This window comes from Rattus rattus, chromosome 17 (assembly GCF_011064425.1).
Source record: "Rattus rattus isolate New Zealand chromosome 17, Rrattus_CSIRO_v1, whole genome shotgun sequence".
NCBI lineage: Eukaryota > Metazoa > Chordata > Mammalia > Rodentia > Muridae > Rattus > Rattus rattus.
In genome coordinates, this window is record NC_046170.1 from 26,656,041 (window position 1) to 26,678,859 (window position 22,819).

General features: G+C 44.7%; 1 protein-coding gene across 1 annotated transcript in view; it reads left to right on the forward strand.

Moving 5' to 3' along the window:
• Window positions 1–22,819, forward strand: part of Sntb2 (syntrophin beta 2) — an 80,585-nt gene continuing 57,766 nt past the window's right edge. The window contains exon 1 of the mRNA XM_032887754.1: window positions 1–608. Coding sequence (XP_032743645.1) covers window positions 86–608 — 523 coding nt within the window. The 5' untranslated portion in view covers window positions 1–85. The remainder of the gene's footprint in view (window positions 609–22,819) is intronic.

Here is a 22,819-nt window from a genome sequence, read left to right on the forward strand (position 1 = left end):
TCGGGCGGGAAGGGGGAAGCGCGGAGGCTGCCTGACTGGAATCGAGGGAGCTGCAGCGACGGCGGCTGCGGGAGCAGGGCTGGCCATGGCGGTGTGGACGCGGGCCACCAAAGCGGGGCTGGTGGAGCTGCTTCTGAGGGAGCGCTGGGTGCGGGTGGTGGCCGAACTCAGTGGCGAGAGCCTGAGCCTGACGGGCGACGCCGCGGCGGTCGAGCCTGAACCGCCGGCGGTCGCCTTCAACGGTCTCCCGAACGGCGGCGGCGGCGGAGACTCGCTGCCCGGGAGCCCGAACCGCGGCCTGGGGCCGCCCAGCCCTCCCGCGCCGCCCCGCGGTCCGGCTGGGGAAGCGAGCGCCTCGCCGCCCGTGCGCCGAGTGCGAGTGGTGAAGCAGGAGGCGGGCGGCCTGGGCATCAGCATCAAGGGCGGCCGAGAGAACCGGATGCCGATCCTCATCTCCAAGATCTTCCCAGGGCTGGCGGCCGACCAGAGCCGGGCGCTGCGGCTAGGCGACGCCATCCTGTCGGTGAACGGCACCGACCTGCGCCAGGCCACCCACGACCAGGCCGTGCAGGCGCTGAAGCGCGCGGGCAAGGAGGTGCTGCTGGAGGGTGAGCGGGGCCGAGCGGGAGGCAGCGGGTGGCGGCCTGGGCTCGCCAGCGCGCACTTTGTTTCTGCCCACCCTGACGCCTGTGAGGCGAGCCGGTTCTCTCCGCCTCAGCCACCAGACCTCCTCCTCTGGGGCTCCAGAGTGTGGAAAAACTGAGGCGCCCAGAGAGGAGAAAGTTGGGCAGCCACCGAAGTGTTACTTTGCCGCCCCTCAGCGAGACTCAGCTGAGATTTAGGGGGGAGCAGCAGCCGCACGCGAAGCTCACCCCTCTTGCACGATAAGCTGACACTAAGCACCAACTACCAGGAGAGCGATCGGCTCGAGTTCCGTAGTTTCCTTTTTCCCTGCTGGGAAGCGTTGGTTGGGCGCTTTCTTTAGTCACCTCGGGCTCCCCGGGCGGGCCGGTCTATTAAATCCATCCACACCGATGCCAGCAGTTTGCTTGGGCAAACCACCAAAGCACTGGTTAATTTATGGGAATTTAACCCATCATTGGCTCTCAACAATAACCAGAGGAGATCACAGCACTTCGTGGAAGGCAGGAGAGCTGATACAGCAAGTTTGTGTGGTTAATGAGCCTTGTTTAACAGTGGAGGCTCACGTGTTTGAGCATTTTACTGCCAACTAGAGTTTCGCCCCTTTTGCAAGAGTCTGGTGCCAGCTTCCTACCGCTTGCAGGCGTGCTGCCGCAAGACCAGAAGGCATTTTATAACAATCCTGAAACGATACCATCACACGATATGTGTGAATTAGCCTTCTTTACCTTAAATGTAGATGTGATCTGTGAGCTACGTTTCGTGTGAATCAATGTAACTGGCAGAATTAAATCTCACCTCCAAAGACTCCTGCGTGTTGAAGGTGATGGAGCACTGTAAATGAAAAGCCAGTTGCTTGCTTTAGAAATAATTGCAAGACCAGCTTCATTTCCGCTGTTGAGTCAGTCATTCCTGGAGCATTTATTGCTGCTAGCTGTGTAATAGAGAATGCGAAAGGTGCTGTCCCTGTTGTATCTCCGCGGGAGGAAATGATAGGAAATGCAAAACAACTTCTAGGGAGGAATAACGTTAAGTACTGGACTCTGTAGTACAAACTACAAGATGCTAAGGGATTACAAGTTTAAGATGTATTTGACTGTAGCCTTTGGCGTGGTTCACAGACTGCACTCAAGAGGCAGAGGCAGGTAGATCTCTGAGTTTAAGAAGAACCTGGGCTGGGCTAGAGAGATGGCACAGTGGTTAAGAACACTGACTGCTCTTCTAGACGTCCTGAGTTCAATTCCCAGCAACCACATGGTGGCTTACAACCATCTGTCATAGGATTGGACACCCTCTTCTGGTGTGCATGAAGACAGCTACAGTGTATACATAAAATAAATAAACCTTTAAAAAAGAAAAGAAGAAGAACCTGGTTTCTACATAGTGAGTTTCAGAACAGTCAGGGCTACTACACAGTGGGACTCTGTCAAAAAAAAAAAAAAATTCCAGAAAAGTATTTGCTGGAAAGGGGCTTAGTCCAGGAGGGCTTTCCAGGAAGTGATGGGTGGGGAGGGATTGCTGGCAGGAGAACTGAAGGGAAGAGTTGAAGTTAGGGAGCAAACCATCACACTAAGAGCAGAATTGTAACTTTGTGAAATAATTTTCATCTTTTTGTTTGTTGGCCTGGAATTCACAGAGATTGATCTGCTAAGTGCTAGGATTAAAGGCATGTTACACCGTGCACAGCTTGTGTGTGCTCTTGAATAGCGAGTGTGTCTGTATCTCTGTGTCTGTCTGTCTGTCTGTCTGTCTGTGAGCATGTTCACATTCAGGCCAGGCTGGCCTCCAAGTGGTCATCTTACTGACTCAGCCTCATGATTGCTAGGATTAAAGGCATTTACTGCCATATCCAGTTCAGTTTTCTCTTAACTTTTTAAAAATTATTATTTTATGCATATGAGCGTTTTTGCCTTCCAGTATAGCTGTGCCTCACATGTATACCTGGTGCCCGTGGAGGCCAGAAGAGAGTGTCAGGTCCACTGGGACTAGAGTTTCAGGCGAGTGTGAGCCTGGAGGTGGGTAATGGGAATCAAACCTAGGTCCTCTCTAAGAGCAGCCAGTGTTCTTCCCTGCCGAGCTACCTCTCCAGCCCTACTTTTCACTTTTTTGTAAATCTCTGATACTTGGAAGCAACAAGTTTAAAAAGAAATAACATGGTGCCCAACAGTGTTGGTGAATGCCTTTAATCCCAGCACTGGGAGGCAGAGTTAGGTGGATCTTGGGTTTGAGTTCAGCCAGGTTTACAGAGTTCCAGAACAGCCAGGGCAGAGAAACCTTGTCTGGAAAAACAAACAAGGGGTTAGAGGGTTGGCTCAGTGAGTTAAGACTCTGTACTTCTTTTTCAGAGGACCCCAGTTCAGTTCCTAGCATACAAATCTGGTGGCCTGCAAACACCTTGAACTCCAGTTCTAGGACATCTGACACTTTGTGGCCTCCCAGTCACCTGGACACATAATTAAAGATTGTTAATTTTTTTTTCTTTTTGAAAGTGCTCTAGTAGTGAAATTGCAATTATAATGTCTTATTTATGAGTCTTGTTTATATCCCAGTTTTAGGTAGGGCCAGACAAGTGCCCAGAAATTAGTGTTAGTGAAAGGAGTGAACACACAACAAGATGATTGTTACTTTAAATAAGTGCTTGACACTGGGCTAGGTAAGTATTTGGGTGTTACTTCTTAGAGCCAGAATATTGAATTTCATCCAGTTTTGTGGTATGTTAATAGTGGTGGACGGACAGGTCAACCCTTTATGCCATATTAAAATGCAAAACAAGAGGTTCTTGTTTACCTGTGATTTGAACCTAGTGTCCACAGCTATAAAATGACAACCATCTAGTAAATGCTTCCCACTGCTCATTAGTTAATTCATAGGCCTTGTGTGCTCTTAGAGACAGGTTTCCAAACGGTGGCATAGTAACATTTATTGGAAGACTTTTTACCTGAACTGTGGCTTTATTTTCCCATTTTATGTAAGACAGTTTTTGTCTGTGTAGATGTGGGAAAGTCATTCAATATAGTGAGTTTGTGGTGTTCCCTTTTTTAGTAGCCAAGTAAAAATAAAATTGCTCAAATACAAAATCCCCTAAAAGAGTCATTCAGTGAGCCAGGCAGACTATTTAAAATTGAGAGCTGTTGTCTCCTCCAGACAAGCTACCTTTTTTTCCTCCTTAAGCCAGAGTTTCATATAGCCATGCTCCCCTTGTTTTGAGTCTGGTCTTGAACTCCTGCCTCTACTTCTAAAGAGCCACAGTTATTGGCCTGTGCTCCCATGTTTGGCTCAGGTAAGCCACTTATAAGAGATAAGAGTTTAAAATATAGTGGGATGAACCTTTAAGCCCAGCACTTGGGAGACAGGCAAGAGCATCTTGGAGTTTGAGGCTAGCCTGATCTACACAGCAAATTTCAGGACAGCCGGCTATGTAAAGAAACCCTGTCTCAAAAAACCTGCTACAGGGGAGACTAAAGCAGCAAGCAGGATTGCCTCAAGTCCAGCACTGGTATCTCAAGGTGCTGCTACGAGCCTGTTATCCCAGCACTTGAGGGGTGGAGCCAGGAGAATTGAGAGCGGTTTGAGGACCAGCCTAGGTTACAAAATAGGGAGTAAGGTGAGGGGGAAGCCATTACTCCTTAAACAATTGTAAGTGATATTGTCCCTCCGTTAGATTCCCGAAACCTTGCCTTGACAGAACATAATAATCTTTTGGTGGTGTAGGCAGGGGATTTCAGGCATGTTCTTGCCACCCACATGTCAGGAGCAGTCTTAGTGTCTGGTTGCCTGAGGTTAGGGAATGGAACTAAAGGACTCTTTTTTTTTAAACCTCGGAGAGGTGAAGGCATTGCTCCTACAGTCTCTGGTCAAACATTCACCATTCACTCCTTTTTTCTTTTTTTTTTTTTTCTTCACCCTTCCCATCCCCAAGGAGAAAAGCCTGTAGGATTTTGTCTTTGTTTACTTTTTTGGAGACAGGATCACTGTATAACCTGCCCTGGCTAGCCTTGAACTTCCTGTGTCTGTCCTTGGCCTCAGAGATCTGCCTGCTTCTGCATGTGCTGCCATGCCTGGCTTCATATTTCTTCCCTAATCTCTTTTTTTCTTTTTTTCTTTTTTTTTTTCGGAGCTGGGGACCGAACCCAGGGCCTTGAGCTTGCTAGGCAAGCGCTCTACCACTGAGCTAAATCCCCAACCCCACTTCCCTAATCTCTTAAAGAACAACCAAATAGTTAAGCTGTATCTCTGTGCTTTTGTCCCAGCTTCTCCTTGTTTTACCTGTGAGAAGCTATTTCTGCAGGCACACACCACCACACTCTCGTTCTGGGTTTTAAATCTGGGTCTCATGTAACCCAGGCTGACCTTGAATTTGATATGTAGCTAAGGAAGACCTTGAACTCCTCCTGGTTCATCTGCTTCTACTTGAAAGACATTTCTTACAGATGCTCTTCCACGATAAATGCACCCTCTAAATTATTACCGTGCTATGGGAAAGTACTTCTAATAGAACAGTCATGAGATTTCGAAGAACATTTTCTAGGAACTACAACCAAACTGTAATTTAGGTCTCCATGGATAACTTCAGCTGCTGTTTTCCTACCATGCAGCACTGTCTGGGCGAAAGTTCCTAGACTTTCCCATCAAATGTGTCCTCGTGAAGATGAGGTATGGCTGGAGGCTAAGAGGACCTCCTGGAGTTCAGAGTTATTGTTAACAGACCAGTTCCATGCTCTTGGCTTGATCAGCACACTGAGCTAACCAACCAAACAAAAACAATGCTATGTAAAGCACTCTGAGGTGTTATTTGTTTTTGTTTTCTCGAGACAGGTTTTCTCTGTGCAGCCCTAGCTGTCCTGAAACTGCCCTCCAACTTAGAGATGCTCTGCCTCTGCCTCCTAGCTGGGATTAAAGGCCTATGCCACCACCGCTGGGTTGGGTTTAACCTGTTTTCTATTTTGCTGTCTATATGGCCCTTTAAAAAGATTTGTGTATTTTGAGTGTGTGTGTATACATACAGCATGGCACATGTGTGTCAGTCAGAAGGAGCCTTGTGGGGGTTGGGGATTTAGCTCAGCCGTAGAGCGCTTGCCTAGCAAGCACAAGGCCCTGGGTTCAGTTCCCAGCTCCGAAAAAAAAGAAAAAAAAAAAAAAGAAGGAGCCTTGTGGGAGGCTGTTCTCTCCTACCATGTAGGCCAAGGGTTGAAGGGTTCTCAGGGTTGGTGGCAAGCACTGTTGCCCACAGAGCTGTCTCTCTGGCCTTTCCAGGAATTTTCAAAGCTGTGAAGTTTGCTCTGTCAAATGAGGAACAAAACCTGTGAGGTTAAGTGAGATTAGTGGTGCAGAGGGAGGGAAACCTAGTCCAGTGCCTTCTCTTCTTTATAGTCCACTTACACACAGGCTTCTGTGTCTTACTGTGCTGCAGTGCACTGAGAAGTCTGTTGTCAGAAAAAAAGCTGAAGATGGCTCTTGGCATCAAAGAATGTAATGCAGTTGGAGAGAGAGCTAGATGTGTTGGCACATGATTAATATGAGCAATCAAGAAGCTGAGGCAGGGGAATGCAAGTTATAAGGCCTGCCTAGGCCACAGAAGCGAGGTCCTGTCTTTAAAAAATAAAGATAAATTGGGGAAAGAGAAGACCGTTAGCAGAGAGTGACTGCTAAAATGCGTAATCTGTTGGGATTTCTTGGAAGTAATCAGTTGGGGGATGGACTGGCTGACTGTGACTCCAGAGGGAAGAGGATTGGATCCCAGGCTTGAAGGTTAGAGCACTTCTCTGTATGCAGATGCAAGGGTAGCTTGAACAAAAGCCCAAATGAGTATGACATGGACTAGGGAATGGAGTGCAGAGCCAACTGGTGTTGACTCGAGGGAGGAGAGTGACATCAATTAGGTTTATGCAAGACTTGGAAAGACCCAGAGGAACGTGAATCGCCTTCATTCTGTTATTCAGCATTTAACAGGTACCCATAGCAAGCGGTAGATGGTGGGAATTCCAACTTGGAAGTGATCCCTGCCCTTTAGGCTAATAGGAACAATTATAGCCTGTTGTGGTAAATAATTTCATAGAGGTGAGACTGCCCTGGAAACAGATGTTTAAAGGAGACAGTGGTGATGGTAAGAAGTTTGTGCTATGTACAAACACTTATTCTTTTGCAAAGCACGTTCAGGTGCTCATTTTGAGACACGGTTTTGTGTAGCCCAGTTGGCCTCCAATTCTTGATCCTTCGGCTTCAGTGTCCTGACTGGGATCATAGCCTGGATTTAACAAAGGGAAAGAATAGGAAATGTGTGCCAGGAAAGAACACAAGAAAGTAGGCAGAGGGCAGGTCAGCAAGGCTGTGTACACAGTGCTTAGTGGTTGTCTCTAACATTAGAAAAAGAAATTGAACATTACGAATACTTATAAATGAGTTTGGTTCTCTTGGTCTTAAAATGATGACATAACACACTAAGTATTCAATGTGGTATGCCACAGGAGGAAGGGTACTTCTCAAAGGAACAGGAGTTGGTTGTAGTGACCTTACTCATTTGCTTGCCTCTTGCCTCTGTGCTGCATCACCACACCCAGCTTCAGATATTTTTATTTTTATTTATTGTGTATTCCCGTTTTACCTGTATGTATGCCTGTGTACCATGTATGTACAGTGCCCATGGAAGCCAGAAGCGGGCGTCAGATCCTCTGCAACTGAAGTTACAGAAGGCAGTGAGATACCATGTGATCACTGGGAATTGAACCCAGATCCTGCAAGAACAGCCAGTGCTTTTAACTGTCTAGCTATCTTACTGTCCCTATAGCACTATCTCATGCTCTCTCTCTCTCTCACGCTCCCCCCCCCTCTTTTGTTCATCTGTTTGTTTTCTCTGTAGTCTACTGGAACTCCACCAATCTGGCCAATACAGAGAACCCGCTGCCTCTCAAGTGCTGGGATTAAAAGTATGCCTCACCAAACCCAGCTCCAATATTTCCCTCTTAATATGAGCTGTTTGCCACATGATGAGGTCATTATATCTGTCAGGAAGTCTGTCTGGTAAATGAAATTGTCATGGAGATCTTTTGAAATACAGATGTGACCCCATTATCATCAATAATGAACTTCACCCTAATATGTATTTTGAGTCACTTAGCTACTGATGCTAGAATGACTTCATGTGTGTTTTCTTCCTCCTTATCTCATTCTTTCTTGATTTCTATATTTTATTTATTATTAATGTGATGGGTATTACCTGAATGTAGTATGTCTGTACACCATGCGTGTGCCTGGTACCCACAAGAGGCCAGAAAAAGTGTTAGATTCCCCTGGGACTGGAGTTACAGATACTTGTGAGCCATCACATGGGTGCTGGGAACCGAGCTGGGTCCTCTGGAAGAATAGCCAGTGTTCTTAATCACCGAGCTCTATATCTGTATGTTATATATGCTTTATAACATACAGCATTAATAAATACGCACTCTTGTGAGTCTGTTCAACTTGTTACTGATTAGAGATGTGCTGTAAAACAGGCTTGGCCTGGGAAGCTGCTCATAAGCTTAAGATAAGGGAGGGCTGCAGAAGGGTGAGGGCAACAGAGTTGAGGAGCTCAAGTTCTGAGGCTTTCCTAGTACCATAAAGACAGAGACAGGATGGAATAGTGTAAAACTGCAGCCTTGATATTGGTCAGGGTGGTGGCACAGCTCTCTGGGAGGCTCAGGAGGAAGAATCACAAGTTGAAGGCCAGCTAGAGCTGCAAAGGGAATCTGGGGTCAGCTAAAGCGTCAGCCTTGACCACTTAGCAAGATCCTGTTTGAAAAGAAAAAGTAGATTGGGTAAAGTAGCTCACGCCTTTAATCCCAGCACTTGGGAGGCAAAGGCAGGCAGATCTCTGAGTTCAGGGCCAGCCTGGTTCATAGAGTGAGTTCCAGAACAGCACGGCTACACAGAGAAACCCTGCCTGCCTGGGGGTAGGGGTTGGGGCAATGACCAAACAATCCAAAGACGTTCAAAATGGGAGAGAAAGAACTGGAGCCTAAGTCATGGGTTTCTGGCTTAAGAAACCAGACAGTTGTGAAAACAAGAAGAGGGAGAATGCTTCACACGCTGTAATCTTGGGGAGTCAAAGGTAGGTAGACTGAGACTCTGGGACCCTGTCTTAAATAACAAAGAACGTATTAAAGGGGGGAAGCCCCATGACATGACCAGGAAAGAAGTGGTTTGAGGTAAGAATGAGGGCTTCATTTCAGGGCCTGATGCATTTGAGTTACCTTTGTGACATCCTGGTGGAAAAGGCCAGACACTGGTTGGAAGTACAAGTCTGTGCTCAAGAGAAATGTCAGAACAGCAATGAATATGTATGAGACATCAGGATAGAGGTGTTAATTGTGGATGAAGTCATCGAAAGTCATGCAAATGAAAAAGAAGTAGAACCAAAGTGGGATCCTGTAGAAACTCTGCTTTTAAAGCCAGGGTAGAGGAGGAGTCTGGGAAGAAATGACACGGAAGACAGGAGGGGGGCTTTCGGAAAGTGTAGTAAGTGGGGAAGAGTTGTGGCATATTTGTTCCCAAGAAGGAAAGGACAGCAGAGTGAGGGAGAGGTTGCAGAGATGGAAGGGGTGGTGCAGTTTGTTTTTGAGCCAGGAAGTGACATGATGGGAACAGAATTTAGGTTGGCAGCAGTGGATGCGCTGGATGCTGTGAGAGAGGAAAGACCAGAGGTAGGAGAAACTACAGCTGCTGCAGTAAAAATAATCCAAACCAGAGGTGACAGCCATGGGGTGAGGCTGAGGGGGACTCTTGCCAGAGGACATAGCAGAACACACTAGGGACCTTCTCTTGCCTAGATAGCCTATTCCTGACTGTCCCACAGACAACACTGGGGACAGAACTTCTGCAGCATGTTCCTGTTAACCAAGTGCAGGTGCTTTGATCCCAGAAATGCTGAGGTAGAAAAAGAAAGCTATTGTTTCAAAGGAAGAGATGACAAGGTGCAGTGACAAGGGACCGTCATGAATTTGGTTGTGAGATTTCTATCCAGGGACAGGAGAGGAATGGTTTCCGGGAAGAAATGGAATAGCATGTCGGATATGACAGTCATACCATACCGTTCAGTCAGTCATAACAGTCAGACAGTGTAAGTCTACCGTCTGTGGCATTTGAGAAGGAAGGTTTTGCTTCACAGACTACAGAGGAGAGGCCAAAGCAGGAGATTAGGGGCAGGTTTACCTCAGGCCTGATCCTTACAGTGAGATCCAGGCCAGTGAGACCTTGTCACAGGAAGAAAAGCAAAGGAAGCTGGATGAAGTCTCAGAAGTTAAGAGCTGGCTGCCGTTCCAGAGGACCTGGGTTCAGTTCCCAGGACCTACATGGCAGTGCAACCACCTGAAGTTCTAGATCCAGGAGATCCGATGCCCCTAGAGAGCACTAGGTATGCTTATATTGAACTGACGGGGACAGGCAAAACACCTACACATGTAAAAGAGTATAATTTTTTTTTAAAAGAAAAAGTAAAGTTACTAGGCTAGGGAAATGAGAACATTGATTTGTTATTGACAGCATCTCACCGTATGGTCAAAGCTGCCCCCTAGCTTGCTGTGTAGCCAAGCTGGCCTTTTTTTTGTGTGGTGGTGGGTTTTAGTTGTTTAGAGACAGCATCTCCTGTATCCCTGGGTGGCTCAAACTCACTGTATAGCCAGGATGACCTTGACCTCTGACCCTCCCGCCTCTACTTTCTGAGTGCTGGGATTACAAGTATGTGCTACCCTGCCAGCTTTTTCTGTCATCTCCCCTGATAAAGAGAATACTCCCTTTGCAGCAGCTTTGTTCCAGTCTTGTAATGGGACTGACATACTGCCAGTTGTGCTAAGGAGCCTCTGTTCTAGTCTCTAAAGTTGTAAGTTTACATTTGTATACTTATTGACTAACTTCTCTGTTTTGTCTGTATATAGGCACATGTGTATAAGCACATGTATATAGGCACAGGTATATAGGCACATGTATATAGGCACATATGTGTATGCAGTGCGGGGGACTGGGGAGAGGCGGTGATAATCTGTGAGTTCACAAACACCTTAGATGTTGGTTCTCTTCTTTCACAATGCAGGTCATCATTGGGTTTAACAGTTGGTGCCAAGGACCATCTTGCCAACCCTGGTTTTCTTCCTTTTATTGTTTCATTTTTTATGTTTTAACTTTTAAAAAAATTATATTGGTTGAGCAGGGCTTGTGCTTGTAGAGGTCAGAGGGAAACTTGTAAGTCAGTTTTCTCCTTCTACCTTTACATGAGTTCTTTAGGATCCAAACCAGGTCACTAGGCTTGTGAGGCAAACACCTTTTAGCAGCTAAACACTGTTTAACTTTTTTACGTACACTTATTTTGGCATAAAGTAGAGTTAAAAACTGAAAAAAATCATTTTTTTAAATAGCTAACTGATTGTCTCAGCACTATCTGCCAGTCTTTTAGTATTCTTAAGTTTGATAATTGATGGTGGCTGTCCTGAGTGCCATATGGAGACTGATAGATCAAAACCATATCTGGATTCAGCTGGAGTGACTGAGTACGTAGTGCTGTCTGCTACCCTGTGAATGACCTGTCCTTTGTCATTGACTTGTCGTGCGTCTTTTATTAACTTCATCATAGGTCATTGTTGTCTTCCTCCTCGTTATTATTGTTTGGAAACAGGGTCTCACTATATAGCCCCAGTCGGCCTAGAAGTCTATGTAGACAGGACTGGCTTCAAACTCTAGGGATTGACCTACCACTCCCTGGGATTAAAGGTGTGCACCACTGTGTCCAGCTAAAGTGCATCTTTTTATATACCTTCGTGTGTGTGGCCTGATTCTGGATTTTCCATTTCTTTTTCCTTTTTTTTTTTTTTTCCCTATTTGAGGTTGAGAGGTTTTTTTGGTGTGCATGTGTGGGTTTTTTGGGTTTTTTGTTTGTTTATTTGTGTTTGTTTGCTTCTTTGGTTGGTTGGTTGGTTGGTTGGTTAGTCCTGGAACTTACTTTGTAGACCAGGCTAGCCTTGAACTCGCAGATCTACCTACTGCTGCCTTCTGAGTGCAGGGATTAAAGGTATGTGTCACCGTGACCCAGCTGAAATATAATAATTTCTTATTGTTGTTGTGACAGGATCCCAAGTACCCCAGGTTGGCTTTGAACTCACAAGGTAGCGAAATCCATTATCTATTTGGTAAAATGCAAATGTTTTGTGATAAATTTTCAATCATATCAACAGCTACTTTGTAATATTTCTTCTCAATAGAAAACACTAGGCCTTACTCTTTGATCCTTGATTCACAGGTCAGGAACTTAACTTGCACCTGGAAGCACATAAATTGAAGGCAAGAGTTTCTCAAGGATAATAAAGGGGGTGTTACCAAAGCTAAATGGATGTCTGTGGCTGTAAACTGTAGATGGCCACTACATTGTTCTAGAAACACCAGATGGCATTAGAGATTTAATGCTACTTTGAACATCACTTTCTAGGAATTTCTAGCAGCTTTGGAAATATGTATTGTCATCTATTTTTCCAGCTGAGTCAACCAAAATCTGTAGCATTCAGTCCAGGGGTCCATCTCAGTTGGTAGAGTGCTTGTCTCACCCAGACAAAGCACTGAGTTTGTCCCCAGCACTCTGTAAACCTTGTGGTGGCACACATCCCAGCACTTGGAGATGGGGTGGGGGGTGAAGGGATGGGGGATGGGAAGGAGTGCAGGCTCATCCTCTTCTATATACCAAGCCCAGCCTCGGTGTATGAGGTCCTGGGGGGAGGGAGCATGTTTATCAAGATAGAATATACAAGTTTACTTTAGTAAGAAATATTTGACTGCAGAAAGCTAAAACACACTAGTTTAAGCTGAAGCGTTGTGTGTTACCTCAGGTAACTCCTGAGACTGGAGGTGGCCCTAGGCTTAGGTTCAGTAGAGTCCAAAGCTCAAATTATCTTGGTTGGCCACCACAGTTCCTGTTGTGGAGAGTCTAATTTTGTAGAGTCGGCTACGATGGCACAAACAGGTTCAGGAATATATAGTCCTAACTTTTTTAAACACAGGATCTCTTACTAGGTAGCCCAGGTTGGCTTTCGATTCTCTGCCACAGCCTCCTGAGCATAGGGATTGTGGGCGAGAGACCCCACACGCAGCTCCATCTCATCCTGACTTAGTCACTTCCTACTTACCAGCTTTAGAAAAGGACTCTAATTAGCTCTACTTTGCCCACTTCTTAAACTATGTCACTGCTACCAAGATGATAGAGACTGTGGTCTCTCTCGGCCTGGGTCATGTCTGCCAAGGTCAGACAGAAGTATTAGTGTGGTGGCTGCTACATGAATTTATATCCACTATGACAGTGCGGACGAGGAGACTAGGGAGCTAAGAGTGCTTTTATATCTAAATCGTAATTTAAATTTTTTTGTCTTTTATATTGTAAAATTTTAAGAATTAAAACATGGGAGCCAGGCCAAAGACACCTTTAATCCTAACACTTGGAGGCAGATTCAGACTCGACAGAACCCTAAGTTCAAGGTCAGCCTGGTCTACAGTTCCAGGGCAGTCGGAGGTACACAGAGAAATAGTCTCTAACCTCCCCCTGCCTCCACCCCAATTAAAATGCAGGGATACATGCTATGTATATACATGTATAAACACAGGTAAAACATTCATGTATATAACATTAAATAATTTTTTATAGATCTGTTTATTTGTGTCTGTGTGTGTGTGTACACACACACACACACTCTGTAGCTGTCTTCATGCACACCAGAAGAGGGCATCAGATCTCATTACAGATGCTTGTGATCCACCATGTGGTTGCTGGGATTTGAACTGAGGACCTCTGGAAGAGCAGTCAGTGCTCTTAACCACTGAGCCATCTCTCCAGCCCAACATTAAATGATTTAAAAAATTAAAACAGGATCAGTGAGATGGCTAGGGAGGCACAAATGCTTGCCAAATAACTCTGACTGTCTGAGTTTTTGATCCCTATAGCCCACTGGAAAAAGAAAACTAACTTCTGAAAGTTGTTCTCTGGCCTCTTCATTTGGACCATAGCATGCACATTCTTGCATATATGCTTATTATATATGCACATATACACAACAATAATATAGGCAGACGTTAAATGACTTACTGAGAACTTACTGTCCTAATCTTGGTATGCATTATAACATTTTTAACAGCCCATGGAGCAATGGACACCATCCATTTTTATTTTAATATACCCTTGAGAATTTTGTACAATTTATTTTGATTACATTCACACCAGCTCAAGTCTTTTATTTTTCCTTTTTGAAGATTTTATCTATTTTATATATGTGAGTACACACTGTTGCTATCTTCAGACACACCAGAAGAGAGCATCAGATTCCATTACAGATGGTTGTGAGCCACCATGTAGACACTGGGAATTGAAATCAGGACCTCTGGAAGAGGAGTCAGTTCTCTTAATCGCTGAGCCACCTCTCCAGTCAGACACCATCCTCTTTAATTATATCATCACTATTATTTGGGACAGGGTCTCCTATATCCAAAGATCACCCTGAACTTCAAGTGTTGGGATTACAGGCATGAGCCTCCATATCCAGTTGGTGTGTGCTGGCAATTAAACCCAGGCTTCCTGCATGCTCGGCAAACACCCTACCAACTGAGCTACATCCCCAGCCCTGTTTATGCTGTTGTTATCGGTAGTAGTAGTGGTGGTGGTAGTGGTGGTGGATGGTGGTGGTGGTGGTGGTGGTGGTGGTGGTCGTGGTGGTGGTAGTGCTAGTTATAATAGTAGTTTTTGAAATGTAGTTTCAGTGTTAAGCCCAGGTTGGTCCCAAACTCCTTGATCCAAGTGGATCTTCCTGCCTTAGGTTCCCAAGTTGCTAGGATTAAAGCCACATGGCATCATTCCTAGTTCCTTGTACTTTAACTGTGAGGAAATTGAGTCCTGGAACCTTAAGCTGCTTGTCTGAGGTTACAGCACTTGTGGTGATAGAGACATGATATACCAGTTTCTTCAGATCTAACGGTGGACAAGTGTGGTTTGAGAAACTAGCAGGAGGCAGTGGCTCTCTGGATTCCAGACCAGCCATGGGCGAGCTAGTGAGACTTATCTTTAAAATAAAAAAATTAAAAAGTTAGTAGCAGACTAGCCAGATTTATTGTTATAATTGACTTAGTGTGTAGGACAATTGTGATGTGATTTCTTTTGCCTCTCTCCCGTGGATGTCTCCTGTGTCACTGTTTTATCTTCAGGCCCTAAAGCAGTGTGTGGCCAATGTGATGATGACCTAATATTGAATTAGGTATGAGTCCCAGGGGCTTTACTGCTTACTCTTACTTTTTTATTAAAAGTTTTAATTGCATTTAATTTATTTTGTGTGTGGTTGTACAAATGTGTGGTCAGCACACAACATGGAGAAGCAGGGTTTCTTCTTGGGTCTTGAACTGGGATTGTCAGGCTTAGCAACAAGTGACTTTACCTGCCAGAGCCAATCCACTGCCCCTTTCCCTTTTTGTTCCCTTTTTTTTTTTTTTTTTTCCGGAGCTGGGGACCGAACCCAGGGCCTTGCGCTTCCTAGGCAAGCGCTCTAACCACTGAGCTAAATCCCCAACCTCCCTTTCCCTTTTTAAATAAAGTATAATTGTTGTACGGGAGAGCACATGCAATATATTTGTACATATGGAAGTCAGCATGTTAATATTGGAAAACAGCAGGTGTGCACCGTGTGCATTCCTGATGCCTGAGGAGGTGGAGTTAGAGCAGTGCGAGCCATCACGTAAAGGCTGGGCACTGAACTCTGGTCCTCTGCAGTAACAGCAGATGTCCTTAACTCCTGAGTTCTCTCTCCAGCTGCTGTTTTAACCCTGCCCGGCCTGGAACCTACTTCTGCTTCCTGAGTGTTGGGATTGAAGACAAGGATTCCAGGCCTGGTGAAAAATACTTTTTTAAAATTGATTTGTTTTTATGTGCATTTGGGTGTTTTGCCTGATTGTGTGTCTGTGTGGGGGTGTCAGGTGCCCTGGAACTGGAATTACAAACAGTTGTGAGCTGCCATTTGGGTGCTGGGAATTGAACCCCGGCTCATCTCCAGGTTGCATCTACCATTTACAAATAAATGTATTCTGAAATAAAACAAAACCGGTCTTGAATTTACTTCCTTTTTCTCATGTTACTGTTGTTAGCTCTGTTTTCATTGTAGTAAGGAAAATCTACATTTTCAAAAACCACTTATTGTCTGGTGGTGGTGGTGGTGGTAGCATATGCCTTTAATAGGCCTAATCTACAGAGTGAGTTCCAGGACAGCCAGGGCTACACAAAGAAACACTGTCCTGGCGGAAAAAAAAGGAAGAGAGAAAAGACTTATAGTATATGTGACATTTTAGGGCGCTGAGGATAGATAGACACACTATGCACTATGCTGTTAGGCCCGTGGGAGTCCTCTGCTTTTACTTTGTAGGTCTGAGGGTTAGGGTTAACAGAACAGGCACTTTTACCCACTGAGCTATCCCTCCTACCTGTTTTATTTTTGAGTCAAGAGAGTAGCCCATTCTGGCCTGGAACTCACTGAGGTTTTGGGGTTTGTCCTAGTTTTGTCTAATCGCTTTTTGTTTACTTTCACACTGTAGCTCAAGTTGGCCTTGAACTCTCAGTGAGCTCTGCCCCAGCATCCAAGTCTTGAGACTGGCAGGAATGAGCCTCCATCCCTGTGTTCAGCAGTGGCTCCTGATCATGCTTTCAGGGTCACTAAGGTGACGTGAAAGCCGGAAAGGCCTCTTAAAGTAATAAAGTGCCACATGTGAAGAAAGAATTATTTAATGGATTCTATGCCTTCCCGTTTTTCAGGCATCATATGCAATGTTGCCATTGTAATGGTGTCAGTGTTGCAGAAGTAGGACTGCTGAGTAGCTCCAATAAAAGAGAAACTCACTGAATCTGAAAAGTTGCAATCTTGAAAAACCTTTTTAAAGGCTTCTCTTTCAGCTGCACTCGGAGATAGAAGTAAGCAGATCTCTGTGGGTTTAAGGTTAGTCTTCTGGTCTAATACTGAATTCAGGGTTCCAGGACTGCCAGAATTACATAGTCAGACCTGTCTTGAAAGAAAAAAAAAAAGAGGGGGTGGATGTAGGGGCAGGAGAGATTGCTCAGTGGTTAAGAGAAACTGTTCAGTTCCAGGAGAAAACAAGTAAAGAAAAAAAGTTATTTCTTAGGGCTGGAGAGATGGCTCAGCGGTTAAGAACATTATGGCTGTTCTAGAGGACCCAGGTTCAATTTCCAGCACCCACATGGTGGCTCACAGCCTCCATGGAAATGAGATTTTCTGTTCTAATCTAGACTTCCTGTTCTGACCTATTTCTGTTCCACCCATGTATAAAATAATTCTTAAAGATTTTTTTTTAAAAGAAGTGCCAGGTGATGATAGCATACACCTTTAATTCTGGTGCTGGGAAGCAGAGGTAGGTAAGAGGTAGGTAAGTTCAAGGCCAGCCTGCTGGTTGTCTACCGAACAAGTTCCAGGACAGCCAGGGGTACACAAAGAAGCCATGTCTGTCTGTCTGTCTGTCTCTTCCCCCCCTCAAGATTTATTGATTTTATGTATGTAAGTACACTGTCTCTGTCTTCAGACAGACCAGAAGAAGGCATCAGATCCCTTTACCATGTGGTTGCTGGGAACTGAACTCGACCTCTGGAAGAGCAGTCAGTGCTCTTAACTACTGAGCCACCTCCAGCCCCAAAGCCATATCTCAAAAAAACAAAAGATAAAAGTTATTTCTTGTATGAATGCTTGCTTTCATGAATCTGTGCACACCATGTACATACCTAGTGCCTGCAGAGAACAGGCTGGAGAAGGGCATTGAGTCTCTGAAACGGGTTATGAGCTGCCATGTGGATGCTGGCAACTTAACCCCTCAGGGCTTCTGAGGTAGCAACTCCTGCTCCTGCCCTCTGAGCTATGTCCAGCCTCTAATTTTTAAAACCCTTAAGGTAGACTAACTTGTGGTGGTGATATGGTTCCATCGAGGAAAGAGCGGTGAAATGAGGAGAACTAGGGAGCTGCACCTGTTAGGTGTAGTTTCTGCTCCTCAGAATGCTGAGGCAGGAGGATTACAGTTTTAACACCTACAGAATAAAGCCAAGGCAAGCCTGGGAAACTTAATGAGACCTTGGGTCAAAGTAAAGAGGACTGGCAATACAGCTAAGTGGCAAAAGTCTTACCTAGAGTGTGCCAGCCACGGTGTTTTAAGTTCCCGTAGTGCAGTAAGTAAGGACTAGGGTGATGTGACCTGAAAATCCTTTAATAGTGTTTACTAAAGTATTGATTTATGAGACTTGCTTTTATTCTTTTATATGTGTGCATGTGCATACGTGCACAAGGAAGGTTCCCCTGCCCTGTACCAGATCCCCTTGGGGCTGGAGTCATACTGTTGTAAGCTACCCAGTATGGGTGAGGGAACTGGACTCAGGTCTTCTGAAGGAGCAGAGAGTACTAGTAACCCCTGAATTATCTTTCCTGCCCTAAAGTATTAATTTCATCCATTTGAGGGAAAAATTTAACTAAAATTTTTTTTGAAAGGAATGCATTTTTTCAGCTTGGGGTGGGGAAGGCAGGTAATGCTAAATCACTGGGTATTATCCAGGTTTAGATAGACTGTGAACTAAAAGGAATGTTAATCCATTCACATTGCACTTACTGCCAAAAACAATGAACTTCAAAAACCAAGCAAAGAGAAGAAAACCAAAAACACCTGAGAAATTATTCTTGGATGTCAGAAAGATAGCGTGGAAAGCAAGCTCAAGTCTGACCAAGACATTTATGAGCAGTCTTCATCATCTATGTCAAATTGACCAGTTCCGTAGATCATTTCCCTAAAGTATTTTACCTTAGGCTTCTTCTGGCCTGTGGTTCCGAGTGGAAGATGAGTTAATTGCACAGGCCATGAGGTCAAGTAAGCACACTGGTTCTGTGTGATATCACTGTTTAAGCATCCTTCACTAACTGAGCCATGCTCAGGGTGACAAAACACATAAAATTCCTACCATGTAGGTATTTAAATTACAAACCTTCTTCCTCCTTTACACTTGATCCCCAGAGGGAACGCAGCTTTAGAATGTCAGTCTGCCTCTCTGGCAAAACTGATGTCAGCTGATTTAGGAGCATGTCAGTACAGTGGCATAGGCTGATCGGCCCATGATTCAAAACCCTCATGTGTACCTGATATTTAAATCCTGTTCCCTGTAACCTCAGCATTTACCTGAATATTGGTAATATTTCAGTGTATATTTTTGTCCCCAGTCCTAGTGCCATCCCTGACCAGCTTGTCAGACTGACCCACGCATGTCCTGGCAGGTCCTTTATAGTGTAAGTGGGAAGGGCTGGAGTTTTAGCCCTATCTCTGCTCTTTCTCATAAGGAGGCTTTCTTGTTTGTCTTACCAACTTCCACGTCAAAGCAGGAGTAGCTTCTCACATCTCTCTGCAGAGGCACTTTGAACACACATTCCCATTGTGCTGGCCAGCTTTTGTCAGCTTAATAAACTAGAGTCCCCTGGAAAGAGGGACCCTTGATTAAGAAACTTCCTCATCAGACTGAGTCCTTGGATTAAGAAACTTCCTCCATCAGACTGACTCTTTGGCATGTCTGTGAACGTTTGCTTTCATTGCTTATTTATGTCGGAGGGTCTAGCCCACTGCAGCAGTACAACCCGGAGACTGGTAAGCCTGGGCTGTGTAAGAAAAGTAGCCAAACAAGCCAGTAAGCAACATAGTTCTGTGATTTCTGCTTCAAGTTCTGAAGTCACTGCCCGGGCTTCCCTGGACACTGAACTTGTTACATGGAAATATAAACCTTTTTGTCTTTCAAGTTGCTTTTGGTCAGTGTTTATCCCAGCAACAGAAAACAAAGTAGAATGCCTGTGTTTGATGAGCAAGGTATTATAAAGTTTACTACTCAAATACAGGTCATTAATGTTATATACTGTTGGCGTGTCAAGAAGTGTTATTAACTTGGATTTTTGCCCTTTCTTGTTTAAATTGGTTTCTGTAACTAGTCAATCCTATCTATTTTTGGTTCTTTTTTTTTTTTTTTTTTTTGCGGAGCTGGGAACCGAACCCAGGGCCTTGCGCTTCCTAGACAAGCGCTCTACCACTGAGCTAAATCCCCAACCCCAATCCTATCTATTTTTTAAAGCAGTAATAATATGTTGTTTAGTCTCCCCTTAATATTCTTTCTTTGGTTTTTGTTTTTGTTTTTCTTTGAAACAAGGTTTCACTATGTATCGCTGGCTATCCTGGAACTCACTATGTGGGTTCAGGCTGGCCTCAGGCTCACAGAAGTTTTCTTCTTATTTGTAGTTTCTTATTATTCTGTATTAATATTCTTGTAAGCAAGATTTTGCTTTGAAATGTGAAGAACCAGACGGGATGGTGTTGCTGCTCAGCTGTCATGTAGAGGCTCAGCAGCTCTCTCCTCAGACACCAGGGTCACAGCAGCTCTCCCCTCAGACACCAGGGTCACAGCAGCTCTCCCCTCAGACACCAGGGTCACAGCAGCTCTCCCCTCAGACACCAGGGTCACAGCAGCTCTCTCCTCAGACACCAGGGTCACAGCAGCTCTCCCCTCAGACACCAGGTTCACTGGGTTGTGGATCATCAGGTCTTCTGTATATGGAACTCCATTCCTTGTCAAATGGAAAAACATGCTGAGACAGTACTTTCAAACATCAAGTTTTGCCACTGTCCCCATTACAAAGCAGCCCCTCAGGTCTTCTCTAGAATGAGCTTAAAATCAGAGACACAGAGTCTTCACCAGAATGATGCTTCATTAATCACATTTTGTGGGAACAAAAAACCTCGGGGCCATCAGCCTAAATAAGCCTCTTTGGATTTAAGTTTGTGGAAGCCTAGAACATAGTTGAGAACAGTCTTAAATTGCAGGACGGTTTTTCAGATGACCCACCCACATGTGGGTTTTGCAACATCAGCCCCTCTAGTAATCTATCTTAGGTGCTCTATGGCCTAGGCAAGTATTTTCCACTCTCCAGTTGCCTACACTATTTCTTGGCATTCTATATCTTTCTACATAATTTAAATGGAGCTTGTTTGTTTCACTAAATGCAGTGGTGGTGGTGACTGTGTGTCTCTCACAGGATCACCTTCTTATGGTTTTTGTCCTTCTGTAACAAGGTCTCATGGACCCTGTAGCCCAGGCTAGTCTTACACTCCTTGCCGGTACCTCCCACTGAGGTCTTATTAGTATACACTGTTGATCTTGCTTTGCTTCCCTATAATTTTAAGTTGGCTAGGAATGTAGTGTAGAAGATTTTAGTAAAAAGGAGTCTTCTATGCCCTCTACAGTTGACTTCCTTAGAGTTAGGGGAAATATTAGGCACTTTATTCACAGTCCGCCCTACCCAGAAACCATTTACTAGAATTCCTATTTGATAGATATGTCTTCTGGCCCCTTCTAATACAAGCAGAGGATCTCCTGCTGTATCTTTTTTCCTTCCCTGTCATGCCCACTGATCCTTGGACATGGTGCTGGCATCTTGTGTGGTGAGTGTGACATCACAGCCTCCTACCTGTATTAGTCTCTCCATTTCCTCTTCCCTGCATCGGAAACAACACATATTACACTGATGCAAACAAGGAATATTAGAACCTGGTAACGAGATGGATCTGAAAGAGGGAAAGATAAAATATGTTACTTTTACTAAAACAAAACCAAAACGAAGCAAAGCTTCCTAAAAATGCAGCCCGTATGTTGCTCAACTTAACACATTGCACAGGGTAAAACTTCTTTTCACGTTCTGTGCACAACTGCGCTTGATTTTTCTTTTGTTTGTTTGTTGAAACTGGGCCCCTAGCTCAGGCTGGCATAAGCCCACAGCAGTCTTCCTGGCTTGGTTTTCAGAGTGCTGGGAGGATCTGCAGTGATAGGCCGGACCACAAAGCTCTGCTCTCAACTGTGCTTGTGAAGAAGGAAATGATGAGAGCAGGGTAGGACTAGAGAGGCAGGCAGATCTGTGAGTTCAAGGTTAGCCTGGTCTACAGAGAGAGTTCAAGGACAGCCAGGGCTACACTAACAAACCCCGTCTCAAAAAAACAGAAAGCAAGCGAACAAAGAGATGAGAATAAAAGCTGGATAGGGTAATCACTCCGTCATCTCAGCCTTTGGGTGTGGGGCAGGAATCTGAAGCTCAAGGTCACCTTTAACTACACTAAGTTACAGACCAGCCTGGACGCAGGAAACACTGTTTTGACAAACATGCCTGTAATCCCAGCGTTCTGGAGGCAGAGGCAGCAAGTTCACTATAAATTTAAGACCTGCTGGTCTCAATCATGAATTCCAAGATAGCTTGGGCAAGATCCACAAAACAAAATGCACACATAAAATTGGCCAACATAGAACCTTAGATAAAAATCAAATTTGCTTTTAAAAATTGGTGTTTTATGGACTGGAGAGATGGCTCAGTGGTTAAGAGCACTGGCTGCTCTTCCAGAGGTTCTGAGTTCAGCTCCCAGCAACCACATGGTGGCTCACAGCCATCTGTAATGGGATCCGATGCCCTCTTCTGGGGTGTCTGAAGACAGCTACAGTGTACTTGTATACATAAAATAAAATTTAAAATTATTTCAAAAATCTGCTTTAAATCTCTCAAGAATTTTAAAATATTTTTCAAGAAAAGTGCAGCAAATCCCCCTCCCCCCCTTTTTTTTCCTTTTAGACAGAGTTTCTCTGTGTAGCCCTGGCTGTTCTGGAACTTGATCTGTTAAACCCAGAATCCACCTGCCTCTGAGTCCTGAGAACATGCACCCAGCTTGCATCAAATTCTTTTTTTTTTTTAAGAATTATTTATTTTATGTATATGGGCACACTGTAGCTGTCTTCAGACACACCAGAAGAGGGCACTGGATCCTATTTCAGATGGTTGTGAGCCACCATGTAGTTGGTGGGAATTGAACTCAGCACCTCTGGAAGGGCAGTGAGTGCTTTTAGCCACTGAGCCGTCTCTCCAGCCCCCAACTCATATTATTAACAAAGTGCTTCCATTTACAGGCATGCACCACCAAGTTATTTTTATGCCGTACAGAGGATGGAGACCAACGCCTTGTGCATGCTAGGCAAGCACTCTACCAACTGAGCTGTATCCCCAGTCATCAGTTTACATTTTAATGTACTGTATAGTCTTTAAATTATACATAAAGTGTACAAACTATTTCTATACCTCTGGGT